This window comes from Linepithema humile, chromosome 1, assembly GCF_040581485.1.
Source record: "Linepithema humile isolate Giens D197 chromosome 1, Lhum_UNIL_v1.0, whole genome shotgun sequence".
Classification (NCBI taxonomy): domain Eukaryota; kingdom Metazoa; phylum Arthropoda; class Insecta; order Hymenoptera; family Formicidae; genus Linepithema; species Linepithema humile.
In genome coordinates, this window is record NC_090128.1 from 22035840 (window position 1) to 22048800 (window position 12961).

At 31.4% G+C, this 12961-nt stretch overlaps 1 protein-coding gene across 1 annotated transcript; it reads right to left on the minus strand.

Moving 5' to 3' along the window:
* Positions 1 to 2090: 2090 nt before the first annotated feature.
* Positions 2091 to 8151, minus strand: LOC136998728 (uncharacterized). Its single transcript, XM_067351831.1, has 4 exons — positions 4021 to 8151; positions 3781 to 3932; positions 3300 to 3422; positions 2091 to 3220 (listed from the first exon to the last, which is right to left on the minus strand). The coding sequence occupies exons 1-4, from the start codon at positions 4074 to 4076 to the stop codon at positions 3129 to 3131; spliced, it is 423 nt and encodes a 140-aa protein (XP_067207932.1). The 5' UTR covers positions 4077 to 8151; the 3' UTR covers positions 2091 to 3128.
* Positions 8152 to 12961: the final 4810 nt, after the last annotated feature.

Consider the following 12961-nt stretch of genomic DNA (forward strand, 5'->3'; position numbering starts at 1 on the left):
CATGTATCGAATCGGTCTCTTTTGCATGTCGTGTGAGGGCTTCGGAACTTTCTCCATGCAGAAGGAAAAGAGCGACAAGTCATTTTTAGCTTGGCTAGAATGGTTTAAGTGATTTTGGGGGTGGTTTTTTGGGTATAAGGGTGTCTTCCGACGCATGTATCAAATCGGTCTTTTTTGCATGTCGTGTGAGGGCCTCGGAACTTTCTCTGTGCAGAAGGAAAAGAGCGACAAGTCATTTTTAGCTTGGCTAGAATTGTTTAAGTGATTTTGGGGGTTGTTTTTCGGGTATAAGGGTGTCTTCCGACGCATGTATCGGATCGGTCTCTTTTGTTCTTTGTTTGTGGGTCTCAAAACTTTCTCCCTGCAAAAGGACAAGAGCGACAAATCATTTTTAAAAAATCGTTCCAGGAACGTTCCAAACTTCAACCAGCTCAAAAAAGATTGAATCTGCAGTACAATCCGTATCGGCAACTACGCATAGCTATACTATATAACCTACTGTTTCAGCCGATGGTAGATTTCTATTGCCTCTTTTTATTGTACTGAAAGAAGTTAGTGGAACATTTGGTCCCAGAGTGCAAGAAACAATGTTTAAGGCACCTAATATTTTAGTTACGGCTTCGAAATCCGGAAAATTAACAGCGCATCATTTTAAAATTTGGTTGCAAGACGTACTTTTTCCAAATGTAGGTCCAAAATCTGTTTTACTACTAGATTCATGGACTAAACTTTGGTCATTGTCCAAATATTATTCAAGAATCTAAACCAGAATCTACAGAAGATATTTTGTTGACTATACCAGCTGGAACAACAGGAAAAATACAACCATTGGATGTATATAGTTTTCGTTTGTGGAAGAATTTTATTAGACACTTTTCTGATACTGTAATGCTTTTAGGTCTGGAAGTCAATCTGCATGCAAGAAACACCATTTTAAAATTACAGTCATTGACTCATAATCAATTTTCATCGCCAAGATTCAGAAATTTATTGAAATACGCATGGTATAAAAGCGGGTACGTAATAAATAAGCCCGAAGAATTCGAAACACCAGTGGAATTTTGTTTCCATAAACAGTCAAAATCAACATGCGATATTTGTGGCGCACCTGCAATAATTACTTGCGCATGGTGCAAAAAGTCACTTTATATAAATCACTTTTTTCACGAACATCACCTTTGTGATACGTTTGTTCCATAAATTCATCTGTTTTTAATATATGTATGTTAATATATGTATTATATTCAATATATGTAGTATGTTATTGTTGAAGGTAAAGTTGTAATTGTTTCGACATATATTATTATAAAAGAAATAAAATAATAAACAAACAAATGTTTCTAGTATTGATTAATAGAAAAACCTGAAATTAATTGGAATTTTTTGCATTACCATTGAAAAACAATAAATTGCATTTTAATTGGAAGATTTTTATTTATTTATTTCTCTTTCGATATAATCCACTCTTAAAAAAGGCATGAAAGATCGATACTCGAATGTATCGAAAGTATTGTTGACGCTTATCCGTGACGCTGATTGGTTATCTCGATTATTCTGACAGTTTGATAGTTTAAGAGCAAAGATTATTTTAACGGTTATTTAAAATTTTAAAAATTTTATTAAAATATTTAGATTTCATAATTATTAAATTATTATAATAAGTGCACGGGCGCAGCGCGCGCTTGTATTGTTCTAGTATAACTATAAAAGTGTAATATAGAGGAGATGCCTTGGCAACAACTTTAGTGAACTTTGTTCTTTGATCAGAACATTTTTCCGAATACTTCATAACATGCTAATCTTTATTTCTAATTTTATTCATCTTATCAATTACACATGCGCGACAAACATCGATTACACAAGCGGCACAAACGATGCGTTATGCATATATATGCATATATCGCAGCGCGACGCATATAGTGCGACATTGACAACTCATTTCTGAAAAATGCGATTTTGAAACATAATAAAATCATATATGGTTGTATTCAGCGTAAAAAATGCTACAACTTTTGTCATAACAAAAATTTTGAAATTCGTAAAAATAATAAGAAGGGGTGAGGGTAAATTAAAAAATATAAAATTTTTTAAAAATCGAGCTACGCGGTTATAAAGCTCATAAAAGACCATGCAACTTTTATTCGAAACATTTTTTGATATCTCTTACAGTTTTGACAATATTCAGTCAAAACCAAAAAAACCGTTTTAGCTTGTAGGGGTTGTTTCAACCCTAAACGTGCGAGAAAGCACATAAAAAAAATACGTGTCTCTTACTTTGAGCTACTTTACAACATATTTAAAGCTCGTTAAAATCGGAGGGGGACACTTGGGTCCCTTTCCTTGTAAGAAAATATATGCGTGTGAAGCCTTGTTGTCTGTAAAACATATTTTATTAAAAAAAAAATTAAAATTACATTTATTATATTTATATTCGAAAATTATGTATATTTTATATATTCCACGTTCTCTATTTCTATGTTTAAAAAAAAGTTTTCAGTGTGTATTATGTTCCTTACATAATTTTTTGATAAAATTTTTTACGGCATGAATAAGTGCAATTTTTTTCAATATTTATCTTTTCTTGTTTTATAAAAATTAAGGACTAAATGTTACATATGTCTTTCTTTTCTACAAACTACAATGTTTTTCTTACAGATCAGAATTCAAAATTACATTAATATGGTACTCCGAAAACTTTTATTAAATGGTGAATTAGTGTTAATCGTTATGAGAATTATTACTCTTTCAAATGCTAACAATACAGAATATGGACAAATTGCTAATAATACACAACATACACAATATAAACTAGTTGATAACAATACGTTGGAACATGTATGGATTGCTACAATACCGAATAGAAACAATACAGAACCAAAAAAAATATTGCTACGAATTTCTCAAAATACAGAACATAAAATAATTCCTAATAATACAGAGTATGACCAAGTTGCTAACAATACAAAAGATGAACGGATTGCTAACAATACAGAATATCAACGGATTGCTAACAATACGCAATATGAACAAATTGCTAATAATACACAACATACACAATATAAACTAGTTGATAACAATACGTTGGAACATGTATGGTATTGTTTTACTTTTCAATGTTATGTTAAATATTACATATTAAAAATAAATGTGCGTCCACCGCGCTTTTTGTAAGAATTTTTATTACTGCGTTGACCCCTACCACCTCTGTTCCATCTTGGTCCTATAAAAAGTTTGTTATTAATATTTTATTTATTTTATTATTTGTTATTTATTTAATATTATATTTATGTGTTACTCACTTGTGAATCTATTTTCCATTTTACTCTTTTCTTCTTCCTTTTTTTTTTCATCTTCGTTTTCCTTCTTTCCTTTTTCTTCGTTTTCCTTCTTTCCTTTTTCTTCATTTTCCTTTTTCTTTGCTACTGTAAATTTTGAAAAAATTATTTAATTAGTTATATATACATATATATATATAGTCTTGCGCAACGCGCAATTATTCGACAATCCTTCTTAATTAATATCTCAATTATTATTTTGAAAATTACAGAATAGCAAATGTAAAAATATAATAATAAATAATCATTTGCTATTCTGTAATTTTAAAAATAATAATTGAGATATTAATTAATGATTGTCGAATAATTGCGTGTTGCGCAAGACTAGATCATTGTGTATTAATCCTGATATTTTTCGTTATTTAACTCAACAGCAAAAAGTAAAAAATCTGTAGTTAAATAAAATGCGTTCAAACATTTGTATTAATATGTGTAATGTATTTACCTATTTTTTTTAAAGATTCTAACTCTTCTTCAAGTTTTTTGATTTTTTCAGCTGCATCTTGCAGCTGAATGTCTTGTTTCACCATGTCTACGTCTTTCAATAGGTCGTCTTCCAATAACTCTTTATCCGGATTTATTTCCAGTTTTGACATTCTGAAAAATAAAGATGTACATAATGTTGTATTATAAAATGTTGTATTATAAAAGTTGTATTGTAAAATAATATTATTATTTTACTTACTTTTTTCTTATTCCTCCCTTATTAATTTTCGAGCTGGTGGCTTGTGCGCTTTCCATGTTGATTAACAATGTTTGTTATTTTACTATGACAACATTTACTATGACAACAAATCGATAATAAACAAAATTGTTTTCGCGGACATTATTTATTCTGCTCCCTGACAATATATATTTGTTACGTCAGATTTGACACTTATTGGAGTAATTGGAGTATCGAAAACAATTTCCATTGTGTCTAAGTTACGGAATTACTGTTCATAAAAGCCAAAGTTTGCCTGAGTTTGCAGAATGCTTTTATGGACATAGGTAATTCTGTATTTAGTCACGGCCAAGTTTATGTTGCATTGTCACGAGTAACATCTTCAGATGGATTGCATTTGATCAATTTTGACCCTTCATCTATAGAAGCTAGTGAAGAAGCTATTGTTGAATATAATCGATTAAAACGAATACACAAATCCAAAACAGATATAATTTCTGTTTCAAAAGAAAAGTATCGTAAAATAAAAGATATTTTATGGGTACAACCCAAAATAATTAGTTCTGTTCAAGAATCACATAAAAAAGTTCGAAAAAATATTACTTGGGTCACACATGGTTTTCAAAATATAGATAAGGGTTCGTGTTATGCAAATGCAGTATTGCAATGCTTTTTACATTTAAATGTTATTAGAAAACTAATATTTGAGTATGATAAATTAAGTATTTTAGGTATTTTAATAAATCAATATGAAAACAAACTGCCTAACTTGAATACATATGTAATACGACAAAGTTTAGGAGAATTTTTCTCCAAAAATGTTAAACGAGATGCATGTGAATTTTTTATAGCTCTTTGCACGAAATACGATTATATAAAAAATTTAGTTGAGCATCAAGTCACTTTCATTAAACGATGTAAAAATTGTCATAATACGACGACTATTGTTAATAAAAATATCCTTCTTTCAATTCCTGTTAATAAACGGAAGAAAAAAAGTTTTGATCTTAATGAATTATTAAATGTAACATTTTCTCATTGGTGTCAATTACACAACGAATCATGTGAAAATTGTACAGGAAATGACATATTATGTAAAAGTGAATTAATATTAACCGGAGATATAATTGTCATGCATTTAATAGCAATTCAAGACGGTATATCAACAAAAACAGATAAGTTTACTTTACGTGCTGTCCCAACAACTAATATAAATATTGCTGGACAATTCTACAAAGTTATGAGTGCTATATTCCATCATGGATAATGTATCGAAAATGGTCATTACACAAGTATATGTAGAGAAGAAATGTCTAATACTTGGATTGAAGCTGACGATGCGCAAATTAGAAAAAAACAATGGCCTAGAGGCGCTAAAGATATCTGTATCATTTTCTTACAGAAAATTGATAAGTAATTGGTGGTATTATTTGATCATATCTTTTGATAATAAATGGTAAAAAGAATTGTCATATATAATCAAATATTTTATTAAAATATGTTCACTGATGACGAAAATCTTTATGGATAATCAAATATATGTAAAAAAAAAGAAAATAAAGAAAGTTAAGCCAATGACGCTTAAATTAGACAAATATAATGGCCTAGAAACGATTTGTTTGATATTTACATAATTATATATAACTTTATATTATTACAACATTAATCAAAGAGGACCGTTTTATATGACGGGGGTGGTGGTGGGACTCTTTAGCAAAATCTAATTAATTATTTCACAATTGTTATTTCACTCTGAAATATCAATATAAAGTTAATATATTTAGTAATATTTTTACTGAAAAAAAGAAATGATATCCATCAATCAACAAATTACCTTTTTAAAAAAAGGTAAAAAAAAGGCGCCAAGTACACGCAAACCTTCCAAAAAAAAGTTGTTGTATACACGCAAACCTTCCAAAAAAAGTTGTTGTATATATAAACACGCAAACCTTACAAAAAAGTTGTATATTTTATATTAACGAATTACCTTTTTAAAAAAAGGTAAAGAAAAGGCGCCAAGTACACGCAAATCTTCCAAAAAAAAGTTGTATACACGCAAACCTCCCAAAAAAAGTTGTTGTATATATAAACACGCAAACCTTACAAAAAAGTTGTGTATTTTACCTGTTACGTCCTGATAGATGTAGAATTTTTTCGTTGGGCTCGGCGATCGACGTAAACGGACCTGACCGCACGAGCCGAGCGGCACGTTTAGGACTTGCGACGGGTCAGCGACTGGAAGAGTCGTTTTTACTCCGTCAACAAGTCAACCGCTCGTGGTTCCCTTTTTGGGTCAAGGAATTGAATCCCTATTACCCGGGGCGGAACCTTTGTGCGCAATTTGAGAGGGAAGGTGTGAGGGGGTGACGAACGAGGAGGGTGTGGTTAAATGAAAAAGAACAAAAGTTTAATTTACTAAAGACAACATTTTAATTTGATTGAATTTATAATTAGGATACAAAAACTTAATTCTTAATCGCATATGTTAATAATTTTATTTATGTATTCTTTACAAGTGTGTGTGTGTGTGTGTGTGTGTGTGTGTGTGTGTGTGTGTGTGTGTGTGTGTGTGTGTGAGTGTTTTATTTTTCCGGAGGGAGGACAGAAGAAATAATAAAATAAAGAGAAATGAACTGACTTACTCGTTGCAGAGTAGTTTCGGATCGCGTTGAATATGTTCGGTGGTTCTGAGCAGGCGCCCCGTTGAGGGAAGGTGTTGTATAGGCGTCGGACCCTTTTGTAAACGAGTGGGCACCCTACTGCGGGATGGTGTTGTCAAGGTAATGGACCCTCTACTTGAGATGCACCACGAGATGGTCGCGACAAAGTATCAACTGATTTTACTCTTTGATTCGCGCCCCCGAACTACTCGAAAAACTGTTTCGAGAAACTGAGCTAAACGGAATAACTGCGCAAACTGCTTGAAAAACTGTGTGTGATTGTGTCCGGAGCCACCAGAACACGGGTTTTTATACTTTTTCTTTGGGGTAGATACCTTTGGAAAATCTTAGGTTTTTGGAGCGGGGATCGAATAGGAATTAGTCTTGCGAGAAAATTTTTAATGTGGGGGAGGATGGCGTCATTTTTAGCTAATAGGATTGGGTTTAGATGACTAGGTTACTTGAAATGAGATAGGAAGAAAGAGGCCCTAACGAATAAGGAATAGCGTCGTTTCGGGTCCATATATGATGGGGGTAGGTTTTTGAGGTGGCGTAACCCGGTTGGTGTTAATTAGTATAGGTGGGGTGCATCTCAGTGTCTTAAGATCTGGGTGGGCGTAGTCTTTAGACCATACGATGGAATGATGGGTGGTCTATAGAAGTGCTTGCCCCGATTCTCGGCTTTCGGATTGGGTGGTTAAGAATCGGTATATAAGTTCGCAAAGCCTTGGGTCACTGATCTAATAAATTTGACAGTTTACGACTGTCGCGTGCCCTTGGTGTCGCGTGGAGAGTGCGACTAATGCATCTCGGTTTCCCAGACCTACTAAACACGTGCGCCGTATCAGGTGTCGCGCCTTCTCGGCATGCGACTGCGGTCATTCCCCGATCGTTACTCGGTAAAACCCTATCTACTAGCTAGAGTTCCCGTAGGTGGAATCCAAGAGTATGACTAGTTGGTGCCAGTTTTTTCTTTTTATCTCTTACTCTAACCGTCTGGAGTCGGTTAAGGACTCCAGCTACCGCGAAGTTTTGACTTTTACGGTTTTTCTGGCGACGATAGGCACGCTGAGCGGCCAAGGTATTTTGAAATATCCATGCTATTTTTCTCCGTGAGAAGATTCGAGCTCCTGGTGTCTCATGAGAAAAACAGCTCTGGCGTTATAATATTTCTTAAGAGTTTTGTTGGTTCCGCGTTTACTAGGTCTGGTATTTAATGAAAAGAAAAGAATCGTGTAGTCTGATCAGGACGTAACATACCTAACAAAAAAGTTGTTGTATATTTGAAAATTAACAAATTACCCTTTTAAAAAAAGGTAAAGAAAAGGCGCCAAGTGCACGCAAATCTTCCAAAAAAAAGTTGTTGTATACACGCAAACCTTCCAAAAAAAGTTATTGTATACCAAAAAAAAGTTGTTGTATACACGTAAACCTTCCAAAAAAAGTTGTTGTATATATAAACCTTTCAAAAAAAAGCTGTCGTATATAATAACCTTCCAAAAAAATTAATCTTCCAAAAATAAATGTCGTATATATATTAACAAACCTTCCAAAAAAAAGTTGTTTATATAAACACGCAAATCTTCCAAAAAAAGTTGTTGTATATATAAACCTTTCAAAAAAAGCTGTCGTATATATTATTTCAAAAAAAGTTGTTGTATATATAAACCTTTCAAAAAAAAAGCTGTCGTATATATTAACCTTCCAAAAAAATTAATCTTCCAAAAATAAATGTATATATATTAACAAATAACAAACCTTTCAAAAAAAGTTGTTGTATATATAACCAAATGAAAATTTGCTATATATTCTGCTTATAAAAGAGGTGATATCTGAAAATGACGCCAAGTTTAAATAAAAAACCTTTCAAAAAAAGTTGTATGTATATATTTAAAAAAAAGTTGTATATACCAAATAAAAATTCGCTATATATTCTGCCTATAAAAAAGGTGATATCAGATCAGAAAATGACGCCAAGTTTAAATAAAAAACCTTTCAAAAAAACTTGTATGTATATATTTTAAAAAAAGTTGTATATACCAAATAAAAATTCGCTATATATTCTGCCTATAAAAGAGGTGATATCAGAAAATGACGCCAAGTTTAAATAAAAAATCTTTCAAAAAAACTTGTATGTATATATTTAAAAAAAAGTTGTATATACCAAATAAAAATTCGCTATATATTCTGCCTATAAAAGAGGTGATATCAGGAAATGACGCCAAGTTTAAATAAAAAACCTTTAAAAAAACTTGTATGTATATATATTACGAAAAAGGATTATATTTATTGCGCTTATTGCGCTTACAGCTTTTTAACCAATAAGCATCGATAAGATTGTATTTAGTTATATTTGCATCTTTATATATATATATATCTAGTTATTTATTTAAAAATTATATTCATATCTACAATTAGTTAATTTTTTTTCAAATATACATTTTAAAATAATTGCATCTGTATCTAGTTACTTTTGCTTCTATATCTAGTTATTTAAATTTAAAAATGATATTTGTGTTTATATCTATCTAGTTAATTTTTCTTAAGTATACTTTTTAAAATAATTGCATCTGTATCTAGTTATTTTTTTTATATCTGTATCTAGTTAAATAAAATAATTTTTTAAATAAAAGTATTTAATTCAAAAATAAAAAAATTTTTCAAATTTAATCAAAATAAAAAAATATTACAAAATTTCGCAAAAAACTTGGCGCTGCTGTACTAAACTATTAACTTACATAAGATTCGCATCGTAATACTTTAACATGCTCCTAATCATTCCAACATACTTTAATCTATAGTATATGTGACGTAATACTATAGTTTAGTTTGGAGTATTAGAGCGAGTAGGAGCATGTTAGAGCAAGCGATGCAAACAAATTTCGGCTCAAACAGGGCTTGTTTGTTTTAGCTGCACTGGGGCAGCTCTGGGTCTGCTCTAAACAAGATAATACAAAACAAACTATTTATCTGTCCTGTATTGTCCTGTGTAGAGCAGACCCAGAGCAGCCCCAGTGTAGCTAAAACGAACAAGCCCACAGACTAGAGCGACGAAGCGGCAAATGGCGATGTTATAGCCAATCAACTTACAATTTTACCGTAAGAACAAGAGTTTAATTGGCTATCGCGTCGCCGTTTGCCGCTCTGGTCAGTTTGAGTCATTATAACACTTAATCATGTAAATTGTAAAATTATTGCTCATTTTTATTCTTTATAATATTTTAAGATGTATTTAACATGTAGTTCAGTACAGCAGCGCCAAGTTTTTTGCGAAATTTTGTAATATTTTTTTATTTTGATTAAATTTGAAAAATTTTTTTATTTTTGAATTAAATACTTTTATTTAAAAAATTATTTTATTTAACTAGATACAGATATAAAAAAAATAACTAGATACAGATGCAATTATTTTAAAAAGTATACTTAAGAAAAATTAACTAGATAGATATAAACACAAATATCATTTTTAAATTTAAATAACTAGATATAGAAGCAAAAGTAACTAGATACAGATGCAATTATTTTAAAATGTATATTTGAAAAAAAATTAACTAATTGTAGATATGAATATAATTTTTAAATAAATAACTAGATATATATATATAAAGATGCAAAAATAACTAAATACAATCTTATCGATGCTTATTGGTTAAAAAGCTGTAAGCGCAATAAGCGCAATAAATATAATCCTTTTTCGTAATATATATACATACAAGTTTTTTTAAAGGTTTTTTATTTAAACTTGGCGTCATTTCCTGATATCACCTCTTTTATAGGCAGAATATATAGCGAATTTTTATTTGGTATATACAACTTTTTTTAAAATATATACATACAAGTTTTTTTGAAAGGTTTTTTATTTAAACTTGGCGTCATTTTCTGATCTGATATCACCTTTTTTATAGGCAGAATATATAGCGAATTTTTATTTGGTATATACAACTTTTTTTTAAATATATACATACAACTTTTTTTGAAAGGTTTTTTATTTAAACTTGGCGTCATTTTCAGATATCACCTCTTTTATAAGCAGAATATATAGCAAATTTTCATTTGGTTATATATACAACAACTTTTTTTGAAAGGTTTGTTATTTGTTAATATATATACATTTATTTTTGGAAGATTAATTTTTTGGAAGGTTAATATATACGACAGCTTTTTTTTTGAAAGGTTTATATATACAACAACTTTTTTTGAAATAATATATACGACAGCTTTTTTTGAAAGGTTTATATATACAACAACTTTTTTTGGAAGATTTGCGTGTTTATATAAACAACTTTTTTTTGGAAGGTTTGTTAATATATATACGACATTTATTTTTGGAAGATTAATTTTTTTGGAAGGTTATTATATACGACAGCTTTTTTTTGAAAGGTTTATATATACAACAACTTTTTTTGGAAGGTTTACGTGTATACAACAACTTTTTTTTGGTATACAATAACTTTTTTTGGAAGGTTTGCGTGTATACAACAACTTTTTTTTGGAAGATTTGCGTGCACTTGGCGCCTTTTCTTTACCTTTTTTTAAAAAGGTAATTTGTTGATTTTCAAATATACAACAACTTTTTTGTTAGGTAAAATACATTTATATATACAACAACTTTTTTTGGGATTAATATATTAGGACCTTGAATAAGTTCTCGCTGTTTTTTTTGTTAAAAAAAAACATTAATTTAAAATATAAGGCTTACAATAACTTTACTCAAAGTATTGTCCATCATTAGAGACCACTTTCTCCCATCTTTCTGGCAGTAATTGAATCCCCCGTCGAAAAAACGATTCATCTTTTGACGCAATCCATGAATCGACCCATTTTTCGGTTTCTTCGAAAGAATGGAAGCGCTGCTCGCTCAAACCATGCGCCATCGACCGAAACAAGTGGTAATCCGAGGGGGCTATGTCCGGTGAATACGGCGGGTGAGGTAGAACTTCCCATTGAAGCGTTTCCAGGTAAGTTTTGACTGGTTTTGCCACATGTGGCCGAGCATTGTCATGTAACAAAATGACTTTGTCGTGTCTCTGCCCGTATAGTGGCCGCTTTTCTTTTAGAGCTCGACTCAAACGCATCATCTGAAGTCGATAGCGAGCTCCCGTGATAGTTTCATTAGGTTTCTTCGTCTTCAAACTTTGTCGGTGCTCCAGAACGTTCTTTATCTTCAAGGTCAAAGTCATTATTTTTAAAGCGCCTAAACCAGTCTCTGCATGTCGTATTCGACAGAGCATTGTCACCATATGTTTCAACAAGAATTCTGTGTGCTTCAGCTGCAGATTTCTTTTGAATAAAGCAGTGCAATAAAATTCCCCGCAAAAACACTTTATTTGGCACAAAAGTAGACATTTTCGCAATAGGTAATTAAACACGTGGTTGACACTGTGGTAAACTGTATCTACTAGAATTTGAGGTTACATATAGTACTACTTAGCTGATGCGTTTCCGTACGAAATTCCATGCACAGAGTGCCGCTACGCCATCTTTTAAGAAACAGCGAGAACTTATTCAAGGACCTAATATACGACAGCTTTTTTTTGAAAGGTTTATACACTCACCCGAAAAAAAAGCGGTACACTGAAAATGTGGGAAAAATTCATCAAATTTCAACTGACGATAACTTCGTAAATAATAAAGATAGAAAGTTCTATAAAATATGGAAATGAAGCTAAAAATCTCTACTTTAAGAATCAATTTATTTCAATGTTGCAAAATAAATTTATTGAAAATGGCGGATGACAAAGCGCGAGCATGCAAAATTGAAAAATAATGGTTCGAGTTTGCGACGGTGCACGGTATAAACAAAAAATTGTAGCTTATTGGGATCAAAAGCGTACGAAAGTACAGAGTCTCCTCTTTAAAATGCTTTGTTATGCATCTCGATACGATGATTTTTCGCCGAGAGATTCGCATTTGAAGAAAAAGGCAGATTCTTACTTCAAATGCGAATCTCTCAGCGAAAAATCATCGTATCGAGATGCATAAAAAAGCATTTTAAAGAGGAGACTCTGTACTTTCGTACGCTTTTGATCCCAATAAGCTACAATTTTTTGTTTATACCGTGCACCGTCGCAAACTCGAACCATTATTTTTCAATCAATTGTTTTGCATCCGAAGGAGATGTCTGCAGATCTTTTGTGATTTCTCCGCCCTGACTTTTTGTTTATGCTCGGCCGCACATTGCGAGAAGAGTGCTTGATTTCTCTTGATCTTTTTCTTTCGAGACGCGTTACTTATTCGTACGACTTCGTCAAAGTAAACAATAATTAATCTTTTCGCATTGAAATTATTGGTCAATTATGGCG